Genomic DNA, 21,207 nt, shown 5'->3' on the forward strand with positions numbered 1-21,207 from the left:
TCTGTTAAATACAAGACAAAACACATCTGTGTGTAATAAAAACCTGCTGGTAAAAATGCAGCTTTCTGTAAATAAAGAGGGAAAGTGTAAAACATTCTCAGAGTATTTACATCTGGAGAAGACAGAATTTATGGCATAAACGCTTGCGCTTTATTCTCAGGTGCTCTCGTTAGAGTGTGTGTGTGTGTGTGTGTATACAGACGCGTTCTCGGTAATATTAATTAGCAACATGTACTCGCTATATAATGATGTTTAGGGTTAGTTCAATACACTGCAAAAGCTGTTCTCTCTTAGTATTTTTGTCTTGTTTTCCAGAACAAATAAACCTTCTTAACTCGAAATGACTTTAGATATCACTTGCAAAATTTATCAAAGGTTTTTGCTCAAAACAAGAAGAAATATCAGCCAAATGAGGTCAGAAAAATACACCATAAAGCCAAAAGTGTTGTGCCCATTGTTAATCCGTAGGGTTTAATATGGAGTCGCTCTAACAGCTTCAGCTCTTCGCAAAGTTGGGAGCATGAAATTGTCCCAAATGTCTTCCTTTCACTGGAAAAACCCCACCCCATAATCCCCCCTCCACCAAACTTTACACTTGGCACAATGCAGTCAGGCAAGTCCCGTTCTCCTGGCAACCGCCAAACCCAGACTCGTCCATGGGATTGTCAGACAGACAGGGTTCCCACGCTTCTGGAAAGTTCTTGAATTTCAGACACATGGATTCAAGGCCTGGAAAGTACTTGAAAACAAACACAAGTCCTTGAAAGTGCTTGATTTAAGCATGAACTGCATTCTGTTACAGTAGCATGTGCTATTACAAATATTGGCCTTTGTGCGCAGCCAAAGCCAGAACAAAACCGCGTTATTGGAGGAAGATATTTCAATATATTTCTACTTTTCCATAAGCGCCATCTACTGTCAAAAGCCCTATTCGGACTGAATTGTTTCTCGTGGGGTCGTGAGGTATTTTCAGGGGCTAGTCTGTGATTTTATTGCCGCCCGAATCCAGAATGTCCGTGTTTTTCTCCCACCACCCGCGTAAAAATCCCCGACCGAATTGCCGACTGTTTTTAGACAAACACCAAGGACGTGTTGTAGTTTAATTGCCATCCGAATCCTCATCTCTGAGTTTTGTAGAATATATCACTTCAAACTTCACTGTTTATATCCTTTTTGCCCCCTGCAGGCCACCGTACGATTGCGCTTTGCTGTAATTTTGATGCATTTTAAAGATCATTACTTTCATTACTGAAATGCTGGCAAGTATTTACAAGAGCAATATTTCATCACCGCTCAAAAATAAAAAGAAGAAAAGCACGTAAACATTTGAATTGGGAGCAATTATATCTGTTAAATATAATATATGTGCAGGTCCGTCAAATTGATTTTTAAAAAGGTACAAGTACAGGAGATTTAATAAATAATTGTGCATATTTTTAATGCCTTACAATTAACTTGTCCATATCTTTTCATTTAATTGGAAAATTCATGTATATAATATTATCTCTATATTTTGATGTTTTAATTCAGTAATGCTTTATAAAAAAGAAACTAAAACTAGTGTGAAATAAATGTTAAAAGCAGGAATAAGAGCTGCAAACTGCATCTTCTACACCAGCCTCTTTACTCATTGCATTTTGTAAAATTGGACTTTTTTCCTCATTGGAAATTGTATTTTAGTTGTCAGTATATGCCTTAGCGTTACTGCAGTAATGATACACACAGGTACAGTAGGTGTTTGATATATTGGCAGTAACACACACACACCTTTATCGTATTTATTATGCTTGATTATGCTTTAAAAAGTCCTTGAATCTGGGGTTCATGAAAGAGTGGGAACCCTGGACAGAGAGTGTGATTGGTCACTCAGAGAACACGTCTCCACTGCTCTAGAGTCAAGTGGTGGCGCACTTTACCCCACTGCGTCCCACGCTTTGCATTGCTCTTGGTGATGTACGGCTTGGATGAGCTGCTTGGCCATGGAAACGATATGCACTGGTTGACCGGCCAAAAATCGGTTTTCTTTGTATTTTTCTGCCGATTTTCCGGAAGTGCGCCCGCGTGCATGCTAGAGATGCCACAATTCTCAATATAATATTGAATCGTTCGGTACGGCATTCACGGTTCAATACGCGCTTGTGAATTGCGTTTTTTTCGGTTTCGCATTTAATTAATTATTTTTCTACAAATTCTATCATTTGCCTCCATCCCAATACTGAACAACGCGACATACATTCACATCACAGGTTAGTGGTGGAGTTATACTCACGGAACACTAGAGTTATTCACAATCACCAAAGTTCATTATTTGCGTGCGTTTTAAAGCCTTGCCAGCTCATTCGCGTGCGCGGTTTTATCTTGCGCTTTTCCGAGCGCGCGCACTAAACGCCTGTCAAACACGTGAATACTGGACTAAGTAGTCGTCTTACTGCGCTAATACTGTCAAATACACACAAGGTTAACATAAACACAGTCGGTTATGTCTAAAGTGAAAGTAAATCGGTGTGTGTGTGTATATTAGATGAGCGCAGGTCTTTAATTGACAGCAGCGCAGCCTATAGTGAACACGCGGTCCTTAAAGGGACAGTTCACCTCTAAAATTATGTCATTATTTACTCACTCTAATATTGTTCCAAACCTGTATTCATTTCTCCATGACAATTTTCATTTATGAATGAACTATCCCTTTAATGTTAATACAACAACAAAAGAAAAATCACTCTGCTCTTGACTGAAAAACGAATAGGCTACAGTAGCTAAGAATCAGTGTATATTTTATAGTGAAGTATATTTTTTTATTTTTACATTCATTCATTCAATTTCATACTTAAATGCTGCTCTACAGCTCTGAGCTGCCAGTGTAAATCTTTATATATATTTATTTTATATTATCCAATACACTAGGAATGTGTACAAGGGTTTTTTTAAGTAAAGTTTTAAGTTTAAGTAAGGTTTTTCAATTCTTTTAAGTAAAATGAAGAAAGAGTATTGCAATAAAAAAGTATTTTTTCTCTTTAACCTCTTGCTGTTCCTGTCGCCTAAGAATAGAATAACAAATAATTTATGTGACAAGCCATCAGAACCGAACCGAAAACCGTGGTTAAAAACCGAGGTGTGTATTGAACCGTGGACTAACTGTAGTGTTGCATCCCTAGTGCATACAAAGCCGAAACACTTATTTTTGTAGCCTACAGAAGTTAGTGGTCCAGTGGGTTAAACCATGGAACTGATATGCAGAAGGTTGCTGGTTCGATCCCAGCGTCACCAGTGTGTCCTTGAGCAAGGCACTTTCCTCCATGTTGCTCCAGGGGGATTGAGTCCCTGTAATAAGGCCACTGTAAGTCGCTTTGGATAAAAGCCTCTGCCAAATGCATAAATGTAAAGAAGAACATGCATGCACTTTTGAAATGAAATACTATCAGTTCTGTAGCCTATAGGATGATCATTTTTATTTTACCTTAAAATTACATTGATTTGATTTGAAAAGCACTTGCTGTAGTATCTTAGTTTTTTTTTGTTGCACTAAACATTATTTGCTTTAACATTTTGGAACAATTATATACTTTGCTTTTATTTAATTTAACTGGTAAAGACTTTTTTTCCTTTACACTGAATTTAAAAACAAATGCTGATTTAAGTAACATCTTTGTTTGGATTGCAGAATATGCAGTTATTGCCTGTAATTTCACCTTTCAGCCTTTTCATTTACAATTCAATTTCCTGTTAATTTCAGATTGCGGACTTGTTTTGTTTTTGTAGCCAAAAGCCAATTTAGCCTGTTAAATACCAAATAAACATCTTGTTCATGTATACTTTCATTCTTTTATTGTGTAAAAAAAAAAAAAAACGGAATCGGACAGTTTTCTTGAAAAAAATTGGTATCGGAATCGGCCATGTAAAATCATGATCGGTGCATCACTAATGGAAACCCATTCCATGAAGCTCGGCCACTGAAGTTTGGAGGCCTGTGCCCGGTTGCATAAAGCACCTTAAGTTTTTCCCTCAAGTATGAACTTAAGGGGCGATTTCCCCTTACCTAAGAGAATAACTTAAAGGGTTAGTTCACCCAAAAATGTAAATTGTGTCATTAATGACTGAGCCTCATGTGGTTGGACACCCGTCAGACCTCCGTTCATCTTCAGACACAAATGAAGATATTTTAGTGTAAATCTGATGCTCTGAAAGGCCTCCATTGGCTCAACTTTACACTCTCAAGAACCTTAAAAGACACTAAAGACTAAAGTTACAAAGTCCATCTCACTACAGCGGCTCTACAATAACTTTATGAAGACGAGAATAGTTTTTGTGCGCAAAAAAAACCCTAAATAACGACTTCTATAGTGATGACGATTTCAAAACACGGCCTCATGAAGCTTCGAAGCGTTATGAATCAGTGAGTCGATTCAGCGGTTCAGAGCGTTATGAATCAGTGAGTCGATTCAGCAGTTCAGAGCATTATGAATCAGTGAGTCGATTCAGCAGTTCAGAGTGTTATGAATCAGTGAGTCGATTCAGCGGTTCAGAGCGTTATGAATCAGTGAGTCGAATCATGATTCGGATCGCGTGTCAAACCGCCAAACTGCTGAAATTTGGCGATCCAAACCGCTGAATCGACTCACTGATTCATAACGCTCTGAACCGCTGAATCGACTCACTGATTCATAACGCTCTGAACCGCTGAATCAACTCACTGATTCATAACGCTCTGAACCACTGAATCGACTCACTGACTCATAGCGCTTTGAAGCTTCATGATGCCGTGTTTTGAAATCGTCATCACTATATAAGTCGTTATTTAGGGTTTTTTTGCGCACAAAAACTATTCTCGTCTTCATAAAGTTATTGTAGAGCCGCTGTAGTGAGATGGACTTTGTAACTTTAGTCTTTAGTGTCTTTTAAGGGTCTTGAGAGTGTAAAGTTGAGCCAATGGAGGCCTTTCAGAGCATCAGATTTACACTAAAATATCTTCATTTGTGTCTGAAGATGAACGGAGGTCTGACGGGTGTCCAACCACATGAGGCTCAGTCATTAATGACACAATTTACATTTTTGGGTGAACTAACCCTTTAAGTGAAAAAAACTGCATTTAAGGGGAATTCTACGTGTTTGACGTTTCACTTAAAGAAACCCTTGAGTAACACTTTAGGGTTTTTTTCTGCAACACCCTTAGGTTAAAGGGAAACATAAGGGCGATCTTAAGGGTAAATTACACTTAAGCTGCTTTATGCAACCGGGCACTGGAGCTCTTGACTCTTGTAAGTTGGCGACTTCTGTGACCCTCAGCATGCGCTGACCCCGCTCTGTGAAGAGCTGCTGTTGTTCCCAATCGCTTCCACTCTGTTATAACACCACTAACAGTTGAGTGTGGAATATTTAGTATAATATTTGGATTTATTGCACAGGTGGCTTGAGTTCTCTGAGCTCCTGAGAGCGGCCCATTCTTGATTTATACACCTGTGGCCATGAAGGGGTTGAACACCTGAACTCAGCTTCCCAATACTTCTGGCAATATAGTGTATTTCTGACTCCATAATGTGATGAATCTGCGCTAGTTGATTGTCGTCTGTGTGTCTGTCAGGTTTGGGATTCACCCGGTGGCCGGACGCATGCCCGGACAGCTCAATGTGCTTTTGGCTGAGGCCGGCGTCCCGTATGATGTGGTTCTGGAGATGGACGAGATCAACGAGGATTTCCCAGGTCAGATTTAACTGCACGTTCAGCCACTGCAAACACTCATTTTATTTACAGTAATCAATCTATGCGTTAAATTCGTTCTGTATTTAAATAACGGATCTGACCGTTACATCAACTCTGGCTTAATCATTTAAAACATCTTAAATCATTGTTAGTATTAATCTACACCTAGTGTTGGGTCGATAAAACTTTTAATATTTGTGAAAGAGTCTCTTCTGCTCACTGCATTTATTTGATCGTAAATATAGTAAAAATTGTGATTATTACCATTTAAAAACAGCTGTTTTCCCCCTCTGTGAATATATGTAAAAATGTAATTTATTTCTGAGATCAAACCCAAATTTATTTGATTAAAAATACTGTAAAAATCATGATATTACAATGTAAAACAGCTGTTTTCTATGGGAAAAAAATTGTAAAATGTAATTTATTCCTGTGATCAAAGTTTAATTTATATGATCAAAAACACAGTAAAAATTATGAAATATTATTACAATGTAAAACATCTGTTTCTATGTAAATATATATTAAAATGTAATTTATTCCTGTGATCAAAACTGAATTTATTTGATCAAAAATACAGTAAAAATTGTGAAATATTACAATTTAAATCAGATGTTTCTGTGAATTTAAAGTAAAATGTAATTTATTTCTGTGATCAAAGATTAATTTATATGATTAAAAATGCAGTAAAAATTATGAAATATTATTATAATGTAAAACAGCTGTTTCTATGTAAATATATATTAAAATGTAATTTATTTATGTGATTAAAGATGAATTTATATGATTAAAAATGCAGTAAAAATTGTGAAATATTATTACAATGTAAAACAGCTGTTTCTATGTAAATATATAAAAAAGTGTAATTTATTCCTGTGATCAAATCTGTATTTATATGATTAAAAATGCAGTAAAAAATATGAAATATTATTACAATGTAAAACAGCTGTTTTTATGGAAATATATAATAAAGTGTAATTTATTCCTGTGATCAAAGCTGAATTTATATGATTAAAAATGCAGTAAAAATTGTGAAATATTACAATTTAAATCAGATGTTTCTGTGAATTTAAAGTAAAATGTAATTTATTTCTGTGATCAAAGATTAATTTATATGATTAAAAATGCAGTAAAAATTATGAAATATTATTATAATGTAAAACAGCTGTTTCTATGTAAATATATATTAAAATGTAATTTATTTATGTGATTAAAGATGAATTTATATGATTAAAAATGCAGTAAAAATTATGAAATATTATTATAATGTAAAACAGCTGTTTCTATGTAAATATATATTAAAATGTAATTTATTTATGTGATTAAAGATGAATTTATATGATTAAAAATGCAGTAAAAATTGTGAAATATTATTACAATGTAAAACAGCTGTTTCTATGTAAATATATAAAAAAGTGTAATTTATTCCTGTGATCAAATCTGTATTTATATGATTAAAAATGCAGTAAAAAATATGAAATATTATTACAATGTAAAACAGCTGTTTTTATGGAAATATATAATAAAGTGTAATTTATTCCTGTGATCAAAGCTGAATTTATATGATTAAAAATGCAGTAAAAAATATGAAATATTATTACAATGTAAAACAGCTGTTTCTATGTAAATATATATATGAAAATGTAATTTATTTCTGTGATCAAATCTTTTACTATCATCATTACTCCAGTCTTCAGTGTCACATGACCCTTCACAAATATGAGGATTTGATGCTCAAAAAACATCTATGATTATTATCAGTGTTCATATTTTTGTGAAAACTGATACATTTTTTTCCTCAGGATTCTTTGATGAATAGAAAGTTCAAAAGAAATGGAATGGAATATTTGCACCATTAAAAGTGTCACTTTTGATCGGTTTAATAATGAAAAAAGTATTAATTTCTTCTAAGAGATATATAGTGATGTTATGAGAAATAGCCAAAGTCCATTTTTATGAGATTTCCATTGAGTAGCGAGTGAGTAATCTGTCAGAGGATGAGCCGATGATCCACAGACTCGAGACACATGTGGAGTCTGATCTTTTGTAGTAATTCATTTTGATGATGTAATTGTGCCTAGACATGCAATCCAGAGTTACCGCAATGCGTCTCCGCGGTCAGAGTCGGAGGGCAGCACGTGTTTTAGTTTAGCCGGCGCAGATAAGCATGTAGAGCGAGCGGGAAACCGACCACATCGCACGAGAGCGTGCTCTTATTGTGTGTGTGTGTGTGTGTGTGTGTGCAGAAACCGACCTGGCGCTCGTGATCGGAGCCAATGACACCGTCAACTCCGCCGCGCAAGAGGATCCCAACTCCATAATCGCCGGAATGCCGGTTCTGGAAGTGTGGAAGTCCAAGCAGGTGTGGGGTTTATTCCTGATCGATTACCAGAGGTGGACAAAGTACACAACTCTAGTGCTTGAGTTCAAGTAAAAGTACTACTGGTCAAATATTACTCCGTTACAAGTGAAAGTTCTAAAAACAGATTTTTACTCAAGTAAAAGTACAGAAGTATTTGTTTTTAAAAGTACTTAAAGGGTTAGTTCACCCAAAAATGAGCCTCATGTGGTTGGACACCCGTCAGACCTCCGTTCATCTTCAGACACAAATGAAGATATTTTAGTGTAAATCTGATGCTCTGAAAGGCCTCCATTGGCTCAACTTTACACTCTCAAGACCCTTAAAAGACACTAAAGACTAAAGTTACAAAGTCCATCTCACTACAGCGGCTCTACAATAACTTTATGAAGACGAGAATAGTTTCTGTGCGCAAAAAAACCCCTAAATAACGACTTATATAGTGATGACGATTTCAAAACACGGCATCATGAAGCTTCGAAGCGTTAGGAATCAGTGAGTCGATTCAGCGGTTCAGAGCGTTATGAATCAGTGAGTCGATTCAGCGGTTCAGAGCATTATGAATCAGCGAGTCGATTCAGCGGTTCAGAGCATTAGGAATCAGTGAGTCGATTCAGCGGTTCAGAGCGTTATGAATCAGTGAGTCGATTCAGCGGTTCAGAGCATTATGAATCAGCGAGTCGATTCAGCGGTTCAGAGCATTAGGAATCAGTGAGTCGATTCAGCGGTTCAGTGTTATGAATCAGTGAGTCGATTCAGCGGTTTAGAGCGTTATGAATCAGTGAGTCGATTCAGCAGTTCAGAGCATTAGGAATCAGTGAGTCGATTCAGCAGTTCAGAGCGTTATGAATCAGTGAGTCGATTCAGCAGTTCAGAGCGTTATGAATCAGTGAGTCGATTCAGCGGTTCAGAGCGTTATGAATCAGTGAGTCGATTCAGCGGTTCAGTGTTATGAATCAGTGAGTCGATTCAGCGGTTCAGAGCGTTATGAATCAGTGAGTCGATTCAGCGGTTCAGAGTGTTATGAATCAGTGAGTCGATTCAGCAGTTCAGAGCGTTATGAATCAGTGAGTCGATTCAGCGGTTCAGAGCGTTATGAATCAGTGAGTTGATTCAGCGGTTCAGAGCGTTATGAATCAGTGAGTCGATTCAGCGGTTCAGAGCGTTATGAATCAGTGAGTCGAATCAGCAGTTTGGATCGCCAAATTTCAGCAGTTTGACACGCGATTCGAATCATGATTCGACTCACTGATTCATAACGCTCTGAACCGCTGAATCGACTCACTGATTCATAACACTCTGAACCGCTGAATCGACTCACTGATTCATAACGCTTCGAAGCTTCATGAGGCCGTGTTTTGAAATCGTCATCACTATATTAGTCGTTATTTAGGGTTTTTTTGCGCACAGAAACTATTCTCGTCTTCATAAAGTTATTGTAGAGCCGCTGTAGTGAGATGGACTTTGTAACTTTAGTCTTTAGTGTCTTTTAAGGGTCTTGAGAGTGTAAAGTTGAGCCAATGGAGGCCTTTCAGAGCATCAGATTTACACTAAAATATCTTCATTTGTGTCTGAAGATGAACGGAGGTCTGACGGGTGTCCAACCACATGAGGCTCAGTCATTAATGACACAATTTACATTTTTGGGTGAACTAACCCTTTAAGTACAGTACTCAAGTAAATGTACTTAGTTACTGTCCACCTCTGTCGATTACACACCGATTAAAGAGCAGCAGCCGTGTGAATCAGTGTGTGTGTGTGTGTGTGTGTGTGTGTGTGTGTGCAGGTGATCGTGATGAAGCGCACTCTGGGTGTGGGATATGCTGCGGTCGACAACCCCATTTTCTACAAGCCCAACTCCGCCATGCTCCTGGGAGACGCCAAGAAGACCTGCGACAGCTTACAGGCCAAAATAAGAGAGGCCTATTACTGACCCGTGTGCACAAACACCTTTATTGTCAAATACAACAATAAAAATACAATCAGTAAATAAAAATATTGTGACGGTCACACTTTCCCGGCAGCCTGTTTGGCTTTATTGATCAGTTTATGCAGGAATGAGAAGAAGAACAGCAGGTTGTCGTATTCTCCCGTGTACTCGCAGTAGTAGTGGCTGTGCAGGTCCTTCAGGAAGTAGTAGACGGCCTCTATTGTGGCCAGGTGTGTGTCCGGACAGCCTTTCTGACGCCGCCAGAAACAGGTTCTTCTGCTCTTGAGCTCCACGTGTGGTAAAGCTGTGGAGAAATAACAGTCTGAGACAAACGCCTTCAAAAGAGCTTTTGTGCTTCATTTATTGTCGTTCTAAAAAACCCTTTTAACACCAGGTTTCCCCTTTTAACCCCAGGTTAACCCCCGTCCACTATTTTTAACCCTGGGTTAACCCCCGTCCACTATTTTTAACCCTGGGTTAACCCCCGTTCACTACTTTTAACCCTGGGTTAACCCCCGTTTCACTACTTTTAACCCCGGGTTAACCCCCGTTCACTACTTTTAACCTCAGGTTAACCCCCGTTCACTACTTTTAACCTCAGGTTAACCCCCGTTCACTACTTTTAACCTCAGGTTAACCCCCGTTCACTACTTTTAACCTCAGGTTAACCCCCGTTCACTACTTTTAACCCCAGGTTAACCCCTGTTCACTACTTTTAACCCCAGGTTAACCCCCGTTCACTACTTTTAACCCCAGGTTAACCCCCGTTCACTACTTTTAACCCCAGGTTAACCCCCGTTCACTACTTTTAACCTCAGGTTAACCCCCGTTCACTACTTTTAACCCCAGGTTAACCCCCGTTCACTACTTTTAACCTCAGGTTAACCCCCGTTCACTACTTTTAACCCCAGGTTAACCCCCGTTCACTACTTTTAACCCCAGGTTAACCCCCATTTCACTACTTTTAACCCTGGGTTAACCCCCGTTCACTACTTTTAACCCCAGGTTAACCCCCATTTCACTACTTTTAACCCCGGGTTAACCCCCGTTCACCACTTTTAACCCTGGGTTAACCCCCGTTTCACTACTTTTAACCCTGGGTTAACCCCCGTTCACTACTTTTAACCCTGGGTTAACCCCCGTTTCACTACTTTTAACCCCAGGTTAACCCCCGTTCACTACTTTTAACCCCGGGTTAACCCCCGTTTCACTACTTTTAACCCCAGGTTAACCCCCGTTCACTACTTTTAACCCTGGGTTAACCCCCGTTTCACCACTTTTAACCCCGGGTTAACCCCCGTTTCACTACTTTTAACCCCAGGTTAACCCCCGTTCACTACTTTTAACCCTGGGTTAACCCCCGTTTCACTACTTTTAACCCTGGGTTAACCCCCGTTTCACTACTTTTAACCCTGGGTTAACCCCCGTTTCACTACTTTTAATCCCGTTTCACCACTTTTAACTAGGGGTGGGCGATATCTCGATATTTAAAATATTTCGAGATATTTTTTCAACACGATATGGATTTTGACATATGGTATATATATCGACATATTGTTTATATTTAATTCTGATTCCGCCACTTTGCTTGTTTGCGTTCTCTGTGCTGTGCTCGCCCCCCGCCTCCTTGCTTTTATCCCCCCTCCCCTCACGTCTTGTCTCATTGAACATGGCGGCGTCCGGCGGTTCGGACTTTCAGAGCATATACAGGATGTTCCTCTTTATGTTTAAATATTATGATGTTATTTTTAAATATTGAAATTATATTGGTTATGAAAAGTGAAAAGATGTGTCAATATCAAATGATTTTGACCACTTCATTAAGTTTTATTTTGTAGAAAGCATTTCTTTAAAGTGAATTTAGTTTTGAATAAATGATCTTAATTTTAATCAATGTTTCATCAGCCAATTGCCTGGATTTAATAAGAAGCAAATAGTCTATAGCAGACAATAATCGTGACTTGAAGGCGCCGGCGCGATCACTAGCATTGCTTTTGAACACGTCTCATAAATAAACCCAAACTCAGCCTCACACACATGAGAAATATGTGTATAGAAAGCTTGAAATGTCCACTTTTAAATGAAAAGAAATAGTCAAGCCAATGCGCACTGTTTACTAGTGGGAACGATACGCGTCTGTTCATTCATTCTCGTCAAAGACGCTGATGTCAGACACACGCATGGAAGTTGGAAGCAAAAAAAAATGTGGGTGAATCCCCTCTCAGAAAATTTTCATTGGAGTAGATGCCATTTACATTGAGTACAAATATATCGCCTTGTTTGCTAAATGTCTGGTTGGACAAGACAAGATTAGTGTAGGGGTGAGACGCATGGCATCAAGTTTTGACGCGAATCGCCCCACGGTTTGAATCTGCCTTTTGCTGAACTCACTCTACTCACTTTTCCCTTCACATATCAGATCGGAAAGGCATTTATTTTCGATAAAAATGAAGAACATATTAGAAAAGTGGAAATAAAGCGTCTAACGTGTTTAATAATAAGTGTTTATCGTAGGGCTGGGCAAATTAACGCGTTAACGCGGGCGATTAATTTTTTCAGCTTAACGCAATTAAAATATTTAACGCAAATAACGCAGCGTCCGTTTTTATATCCATTTTTGCTTAGCGTTACATGATCATCACGCTCTTATTCATGTAAATGCTTCCAAGCGCGACAAGACACAAGCGAACGCGCTGTATGCCAATGTCCTGTGTGTGTGTGTGTGTGTGTGTGTGTGTGTGTGTGTGTGTGTGTGTGTGTGTGTCAGTGTCCTGTCTGTGTGGATGCGTCTCATGTCAGCTAATCAGGTCACACACACACACACACACACACTCGACGCATAGATAGACTCGATTCAGTTTCCTGCACACATCGAGTTCTCTTTTGCTCTTGAACAAACAATAACACAGAGGATTTTGAGGATTCTCATATTAGGATCTTAAATTAGTTAAATAACGTCTTAAATGAACTTAAAGAGTTGTGGGGAAATGAGTTGCGCGGCTGTTCTTAAAGTGACAGTAGCACTGATGATGATGTCATTAATGCTCATCACAGAACAACGGGAACAGAGAAAATTGTAGCTTTAATGATGATTAATCTATATTTTATTTATTATTTATGCAGTTAAGAAAGATAACTATTACATTTCTGTATAACAGGGAAGGCCATGGGTAAATATAACATTTATTATTTTGGGTTTATGTAAAGATTGTTTTAAGTTCACTTAAATTAAAAGTAGTTTTTTTTAAAGCCTAATAAATGTTGAGATTGGCATCTTTCAGTTATACTGTAATGTAACGTCATTAATGTTTCATAGACACTTTAGTATCAGTGATACTGGCCTTCATTCATAAAAACATGACAATACAACACATATTTAAAATATGCTGTCTTTAAATTGTTTATACATTAATTTGGAGAGTAACTGAAATTATTACAATATCAAAATATTAAAAACATAAAATATTAAAAACTTGCGATTAATCGCGATTAATTACAGAAAAAAGTGTGATTAATTAGTTAATTTTTTTAATCGATGCCCACCACTAGTTTATCGGTAAACAGACATGTGCTGAATTAGAGACTATAAAAGTGAGTGGGTTCAATATCATTGATCGTAAAAAGTGGGGGGGGTCTTGTCCCGCCCACATACAATGGCTCCGACGCCCATGGACGCACGTCCGTTTACAAACCAATCAATGTCAAGATGCCGCCCACATAGATGATGACGACAGGACGCAAGTGTGTCATGTACAGTTCTTTAGTGCGCTTGCATGATGGCAATGTGAAACCAAACCAAAACTAACCAATGTATCAAAAAATTTACATTGGTTCGGACTTTCAGGTGTGAAAACGCCCTATGATCTCTTCATCACCTGTTAGTGGGTGGGATATATTAGGTAGCAAGTGAACATTTTGTCCTCAGAGTTGATGTGTTAGAAGCAGGAGAAATGGGCAAGCGTGAGGATTTGAGCGAGTTTGACAAGGGCCAGATTGTTTTGGGTTAGAGCATCTCCAAAACTGCAGCTCTTGTGGGCTGTTCCCGGTCTGCAGTGGTCAGTCTCTATCAGAAGTGATCCAAAAACCTGCTGCTTTTAACATTTTAAAGTATTGTTAAAGCTAGTTAACCCACTAGAGGCGTATGGATTACTTTTATGATGGATGCACTTTTTTGGGCTTTAAAACCTCCCATTATGAAACTTGATATTTTTTAACATAACTCAGATTGTGTTTGGCTGAAAGAAGAAAGTCGTACACATCTAGGATGGCTTGAGTGGTGAGTAAATCATGTTTGGGTGAACTATCCCTAAAGATGAGAGGCACCTTGAAGACGTTCATCCGTGATGATTCTGGTGGTTTGGTTCCAGGTGCTGTCGATGAAAACCACTCTCTGGATCGGGCAGGTGTGTGTTTCAGAAGCCGCCTTTAATCTCTTCGCCCGCTGCGCTCCACCGGCTGTAAAATACTCCCATAATTCCTCCACCGTCATCGCATTTGGCCCGGGAAACACCACCACGATCTGTGGGAAGAACAGGCTGTGTTAGCCGAGCCGGTCTGAACTCGCGGTTGGTTTTGTGGGGGTTTCGCTCACGTTCTCTGCGCTCTGGTCCAGCTCTGGGATGCAGGGATATGTGTAGATGGTGACGTCCTGCGGCGCGATGAGTCTGGCCTGCACCGCTGTGCTCTTGCCATCCACTTCGTTCGGGTGTTTGATGATGTCGATCTTCACCGGCAACTGAAAACAGCAGATAAATCTATCGTTAAAGGGTTAGTTCACCCAAAAATGTAAATTGTGTCATTAATGACTGAGCCTCATGTGGTTGGACACCCGTCAGACCTCCGTTCATCTTCAGACACAAATGAAGATATTTTAGTGTAAATCTGATGCTCTGAAAGGCCTCCATTGGCTCAACTTTACACTCTCAAGACCCTTAAAAGACACTAAAGACTAAAGTTACAAAGTCCATCTCACTACAGCGGCTCTACAATAACTTTATAAAGTGACGAGAATAGTTTTTGTGCGCAAACAAAAACCCTAAATAACGACTTATATAGTGATGACGATTTCAAAACACGGAATCATGAAGCTTCGAAGCGTTATGAATCAGTGAGTCGAATCAGCGGTTTGAATCGCCAAAGTCACGTATTTCAGCAGTTTGACACGCGATCCGAATCATGAATTGACTCACTGATTCATAACGCTCTGAACTGCTGAATCGACTCACTGATTCATAACGCTCTGAACTGCTGAATCGACTCACTGATTCATAACGCTTCGAAGCTTCATGAGGCCGTGTTTTGAAATCGTCATCACTATAGAAGTCGTTATTTAGGGTTTTTTTGCGCACAGAAACTATTCTCGTCTTCATAAAGTTATTGTAGAGCCGCTGTAGTGAGATGGACTTTGTAACTTTAGTCTTTAGTGTCTTTTAAGGGTCTTGAGAGTGTAAAGTTGAGCCAATGGAGGCCTTTCAGAGCATCAGATTTACACTAAAATATCTTCATTTGTGTCTGAAGATGAACGGAGGCCTGACGGGTGTCCAACCACATGAGGCTCAGTCATTAATGACACAATTTACATTTTTGGGTGAACTAACCCTTTAACGTGTGCTTCAGAAGAACCGCTCCAAACGTCAAGCGTTTGTTCACATGATGGACTGACTCCCAAACCGACTCCCAAACCATTTGGTATCCTAAAACTATGGAAGGAATGAGCGTTTGGCAGCCACCAGTTTCCTGTGGGTTTTGGATTTATTGAGTAACTTTTATGGCCACAATGTTCAAGTCTGCTCCAGTAATGTTCACCACAAACCTTCAAATGAATAATTGGGTCGGTCTACAAATTAGCCTCCATTTTAATTTCGCCTCGTGCAAGCATAGATATCCATAATAAAGGCGAGATGTCTCGTCCGCGCTGCTGGCCAATGGAGGTCGACATCCACACCTGGCGGCCATCTTGTCACAGTCAGCTCGCTCACTCCTAACATTGTGTTTTAATGGTGCGTGTACGTTTTTTCTACCGATTTTCAAACAGTTTGGTTTGTTATAAACGTCAGAGGTGTAGTTATGACACTGCATACTTATGAATAATTATTCATAATTTGTTCAAGCATTATTATAGCCACGTTAAAACCGTTTGTAAGAAAGCAAACCATTTGTAAATCCGTCAAGATTTCAGCGAGATATGAGTATTTGTGTTCAGATCACTCGCCTTACATCAGGAGCCCGCCAGAAAGCTTTCCTGTGACAAGATGGCCGCCAGAAAGCTTGCCTGTGACAAGATGGCCGCCGGGGATGACGTTAGAGGTCGACATCCACACCTGGCGGCCATCTTGTCACAGTCAGCTCGCTCACTCATTGTGTTTTAATGGTGCGTGTACTTTTTAAAAAACCATAACTTGCTCAATTTTCTACCGATTTTCAAACTGTTTGGTTTTATTATAAACGTCAGATGTAGTTATGACACTGCATACTTATGAATAATTATTCATAATTTATTCAAGCATTGTTATAGCCACGTTAAAAACGTTTGTAAGAAACCAAACCATTTGTAAATCCATCAAGATTTCACCGAGATAAGAGTATTTGTGTTCAGATCACTCGCCTTACATCAAGAGCCCGCCAGAAAGCTTGCCTGTGACAAGATGGCCGCCAGAAAGCATGCCTGTGACAAGATGGCCGCCGGTGATGACAGAGACTCTGCTGTAAGACATTTAGCCTTTATTATGGATATCTATGCATGCAAGAACCAATGAGATTTCTGCTTCTCCTTATATATGGCGTTGATGAGCTAGCGTGACGTATATATATTTCAGGCCACAATCTGAATATAATGCTATAATCAACACTTTACACGATTCGTTAACCTTGAGAGCTGTAATAGTAAAACGTGCTAAAAGTTTGAGAGAGTTCCACATGTAATACTCAGCTATTTTATTTGCAAAGATATCAGCCAATCACAGCAGTGGGCGTTTACACTGAAGTCTCACAGTGGCCAATCACAGCAGTGGGCTTGTACACTAATATTTATTTGGCTAATAAGGTCTATATTCGAGTCAGAGCCATATAATCTATCTAAATCCACTTTTATGATGGATAGTTTTAGTTACAGTTATCGTTATAGTTTTAGTTATCATTATAGTTTTAGTTACAGTTATCTTTATAGTTTTAGTTACAGTTATCTTTATAGTTATCGTTATAGTTTTAATTATCATTATAGTTTTAGTTACAGTTATCGTTATAGTTTGTTATTATAGTTTGTTAGTCATCGTTATAGTTTTAGTTACAGTTATCTTTATAGTTTTAGTTATCATTATAGTTTTAGTTACAGTTATAGTTTGTTACAGTTATCTTTATAGTTATCGTTATATCTTTATTTACAGTTATCGTTATAGTTTTAGTTAGTTATCGTTATAGTTTTAGTTATCATTATAGTTGTAGTTACAGTTATCGTTATAGTTTTAGTTACAGTAATAGTTTTAGTTAGTTATCTTTATAGTTATCGTTATATCTTTATTTACAGTTATCGTTATAGTTTTAGTTATCATTATAGTTTTAGTTACAGTTATCGTTATAGTTTTAGTTACAGTTATCTTTATAGTTATCGTTATATCTTTATTTACAGTTATCTTTCAAGTTTTAGTTATCATTATAGTTTTAGTTACAGTTATGGTTATAGTTTTAGTCAGAGCCATATAATAAGAGAGTTGCGTTACTCTTTGATCTCGTGGTCATGGTTCATAGAGCTCTCAATAGTTCCAAACAACTCCAAAAAACGTTTCCCTACAATTAGCCTAACACTTCAGTACAAATACAGTAACAAAAATAGATATTTTAATGTTATAATAGTGATTTCATGATCTATAAAAATTAATTCCAAAAAAAAAGAGAAAAAATGGCTAATGAGCCAATAAGGGTTCCCTTTTCCGCCATCTACTGGTTATAGTGGTCATTTCTTTTCTCATTTAAATGTTAACGTCCGAATGTTATTTTATGATACTCGATACACAACAGATGAATATCAATTAATGATTCTAGCATATACAGAATTTAACCCAATAAAGAAGTTTTAAATAGTGTTTAATTCAACTCTTTTTATCCAGGCGTTATTCATAAGCGTTATACTTTATTCCTTGAATGGGCTAGAAAGATCTCGGAGAGACTAAAAACTGTTGAAATATGACGATAGCATCTGGATATAGTAGCTGTTGCAGTGCTGCTCACGATCTATTATAACAATAAACATTAACTATAATGCGCTTCATAAAATACCACTTCTATTAATATTCCTGAGAGGTCAACTAATGCCATAAAATCTCAAAATATTCAATGTTCAAACTAATCGCTTTTCTTCCGCATTCCTCAGTTCCTGTGGAAGTCTATGGGAGTGTCGTAACTCTGGTTTTCAACGGCTCTGATTCGAGTGAATCGCTTCACAAACAAGAACAAATGTAGGGCGGGGCTTGATTGTGTCAGTGGGGAATTGATTGGATGGTTGTGGTTTGCTATTGGTGGATCTCATGTGAGTGACAGGTGGCCCCGCCCCTCGTCATCAGAGAAGAGATGAAGTTACTCTGACTCAAGATTATTAACACAATAATGATGTGCAGCGATTCATTTATAATAAATACTACAATTTCTGGAAAATTCAGGTAAATTTGAGTCCTTTCGTATGACTTAAAGGTGCAGTGTGTGAATTTTAGCGGCATCTTGTGGTGAGGTTGTGAATTGCAATCACACACCCCTCCCTTTCCAAGCACATTGAGAAGCTAAGGTGGCCGACACAGGACAAAAATGTAGTCGTCGGAGACGGCAGAGAGTGACTAGCGCTCAGTAGAGAAGTTTGTCCCTTTAGGGTTACCGTAGAAACATGACAGTGACATGTGTGGAGATAGAAATGCTCATTCTGAGGTAATAAAAACATAACGGTCTTTATACTCCACTGAAAACATAGTTATATGTATTATATTGCATTTTTGTCTATTGAGAATGAGGAGATGTCGTCACGACACAGCGCCCCGCCCCCCTTCCGCCATTTTGGGGGTCTGCCCGCCAGGTAATGAATTCGGACAGAGACTGGAGAAGAGATATTCTGATGATTACTATGTACATAGTTTTCCAAACTCAACTGAACATGAAGTTTTAATCCACCCAAGCCGATCTGAGAAAGCAGCGGCTGGTAAACGTACGCCATTATTTCACCACAGGGTGTCAGTCATGGTCTAAACTAGAGAGCGCGATGCTGAAGTGTGAGACACTTGATCAATACGAACCTTTATTTATTTGTATTAAACATGTTGATCACTATTCTGTCATTTTTCATTGTCGGTCATTTTACTGTATGCTATAAACATGTTTATGCCCAAAACGCTTAATTAATATTCAAGGTAGGCCTAGTTGACTGTCATTTTCCTCTACTGTGCATCACTGTTTAAGATTAATTCAATATTTAACATGGTTAACATTACATCCATTTAAAGCACGTACCGAGCATTCATTCTACTCAAGAAGGCTGGAATAAAAGCACCAGCGCACACAAACGATCATTTAAATTTTTAGTCAAATTAATTTAAAAATATAAACTCAACAGGTACAAAATATGATCAGTAAGAGAAAAACACTGCTAAGGATGACGAGCACTGGACTGCTGCAGGATAGTGGGGAGATATATTTATTATTCAGAATGCACAGGAAATATATTTATAGAAACATTTCAGTGCAAGGTGGTAAAGAGTTCGGTGTTCTGCCGTGGCAGCTCGTATGGGTCAACGTTTTTGATATCAGCTTCTCTAAATACCTCAGCTTGGCGCTGGTAGTAAGTTTCTCCCTGTACGAGACCTCTTCTTCTCCATTTCAAGTTTTCTCGTAATTTCTCCGCTTAAACGCCGCGATGATAATTCCTCGAGCCGTCTTTCCTGCTCTGATCTCTGTTTCGCTCTTACAATGTTACCCCTGGCAACCGATAGCGTCGGATCCCGGAATGGTGTACGGGCCAGACTCCGCCCACGACCATGACGTATCTCCTCATTCTCAATAGATCCTCATAAATATTACACACTGCACCTTTAAATGGCAGATTATTGTTATTTGTGGAGCAGCGTCAGTCCTGAATTACTTTCATAGAATGTGTCAAACTACGATCCTTCAAAACATCTCCTTTTGCGTCCCACGGAAGAAAACCTGTTCCTAATGTGATGTTTCCACGGACCTTGACGCTCGGAACGTCCCGCGGCTCCAGCCCGACCAGCGCGCAGCAGCTGTAGCAGTAGAACATGCGCGACGCGCCGCACCGCGAGCACTTCATCCGGCCCGCGCGCTGCGCGTCATCCAGCGGGGCGTGCGAGGCGAGCAGCAGGCCGCTCAGCGAGCTCCTCTCCCCGGCAGCGCGGTCCTGATCCTCCGACATCATCGCGTCCACACACACACACACACACACACTGTAAAAGAGACGACAACAATCCCACGTGTGCACTGCGCACCGGAAACACTCACGCGCTCGAGGAAGCAGGAAGAGGTTCCATAGCAACAGACGCGGACGCTTGTTTGAGATGGAGAAACAGAAGAACATTTGCTCCCTGGACGAATTTATTCAATCTCAAGGACTGGTGGGTTCAAATGACCATTAATCAGAATAAAGCAGCTAATATAACGATGTTTTTTAATGTATGTGACATTAAATGTTGAAAGCGCGCCAAAGCTTCACTCGAAATCGCGCCAAAACTTCTGAGGTAACTCGAAACAAGCCCTCAGAGGTTCATAAATTAGCATAATAACGGTAGCTTTAACGTAACTTTTATATATCGTGTTATCTGCAGGTGTTTTACAATCAAATTGAAGGCTTTAAAGACCTCTGGCAAATAAAATATACCATTTGGTTGGGTAAAAACGGCTATTTAAACAGTGAAGTTTAAATAACACGTTTTGTTTATTATAAAATGACAAACCTCACTTTTTTTTTATTTTTTAAAGGAAATAAAACTGGTCAAATTTAAAAATCTTTATAATTATATTAATTTAAAATATGATGGACCTAATGGGAAACTTTTGCAGTTTGATATTATGACAATCCTGCACGTTTTCCCTTCAAATTCTCATGAATCTAAAACAAAACAGATAATAAATGATATGATGCAAAGTATGTACACGCCATGGTAGTATTTGTTCCTATTACGTATGCTAGTTTTATATTGTCGAATGATGCATTTTCATAGTATAAAATATC

The 21,207-nt window shown here is 38.7% G+C and overlaps 2 protein-coding genes across 2 annotated transcripts in view; one reads left to right on the forward strand and one right to left on the reverse strand.

Moving 5' to 3' along the window:
• Positions 1–10,071, forward strand: part of nnt2 (nicotinamide nucleotide transhydrogenase 2) — a 74,675-nt gene extending 64,604 nt beyond the window's left edge. The window contains exons 19-21 of the mRNA XM_079825849.1: positions 5,579–5,697; positions 7,944–8,059; positions 9,843–10,071. Of these exons, the coding sequence (XP_079681975.1) occupies positions 5,579–5,697; positions 7,944–8,059; positions 9,843–9,989 (382 nt within the window). The 3' untranslated portion in view covers positions 9,990–10,071. The remainder of the gene's footprint in view (positions 1–5,578; positions 5,698–7,943; positions 8,060–9,842) is intronic.
• On the reverse strand, positions 9,991–20,499 carry dtwd1 (DTW domain containing 1). The gene is made up of 4 exons (XM_079825850.1): positions 20,194–20,499; positions 14,578–14,721; positions 14,310–14,505; positions 9,991–10,290 (listed from the first exon to the last, which is right to left on the reverse strand). The coding sequence occupies exons 1-4, from the start codon at positions 20,392–20,394 to the stop codon at positions 10,064–10,066; spliced, it is 768 nt and encodes a 255-aa protein (XP_079681976.1). The 5' UTR covers positions 20,395–20,499; the 3' UTR covers positions 9,991–10,063.
• Positions 20,500–21,207: the final 708 nt, after the last annotated feature.

The sequence above is a fragment of the Gobio gobio genome (assembly GCF_949357685.1).
Source record: "Gobio gobio genome assembly, chromosome: 9".
In the NCBI taxonomy this organism is placed as follows: Eukaryota; Metazoa; Chordata; class Actinopteri; order Cypriniformes; family Gobionidae; genus Gobio; species Gobio gobio.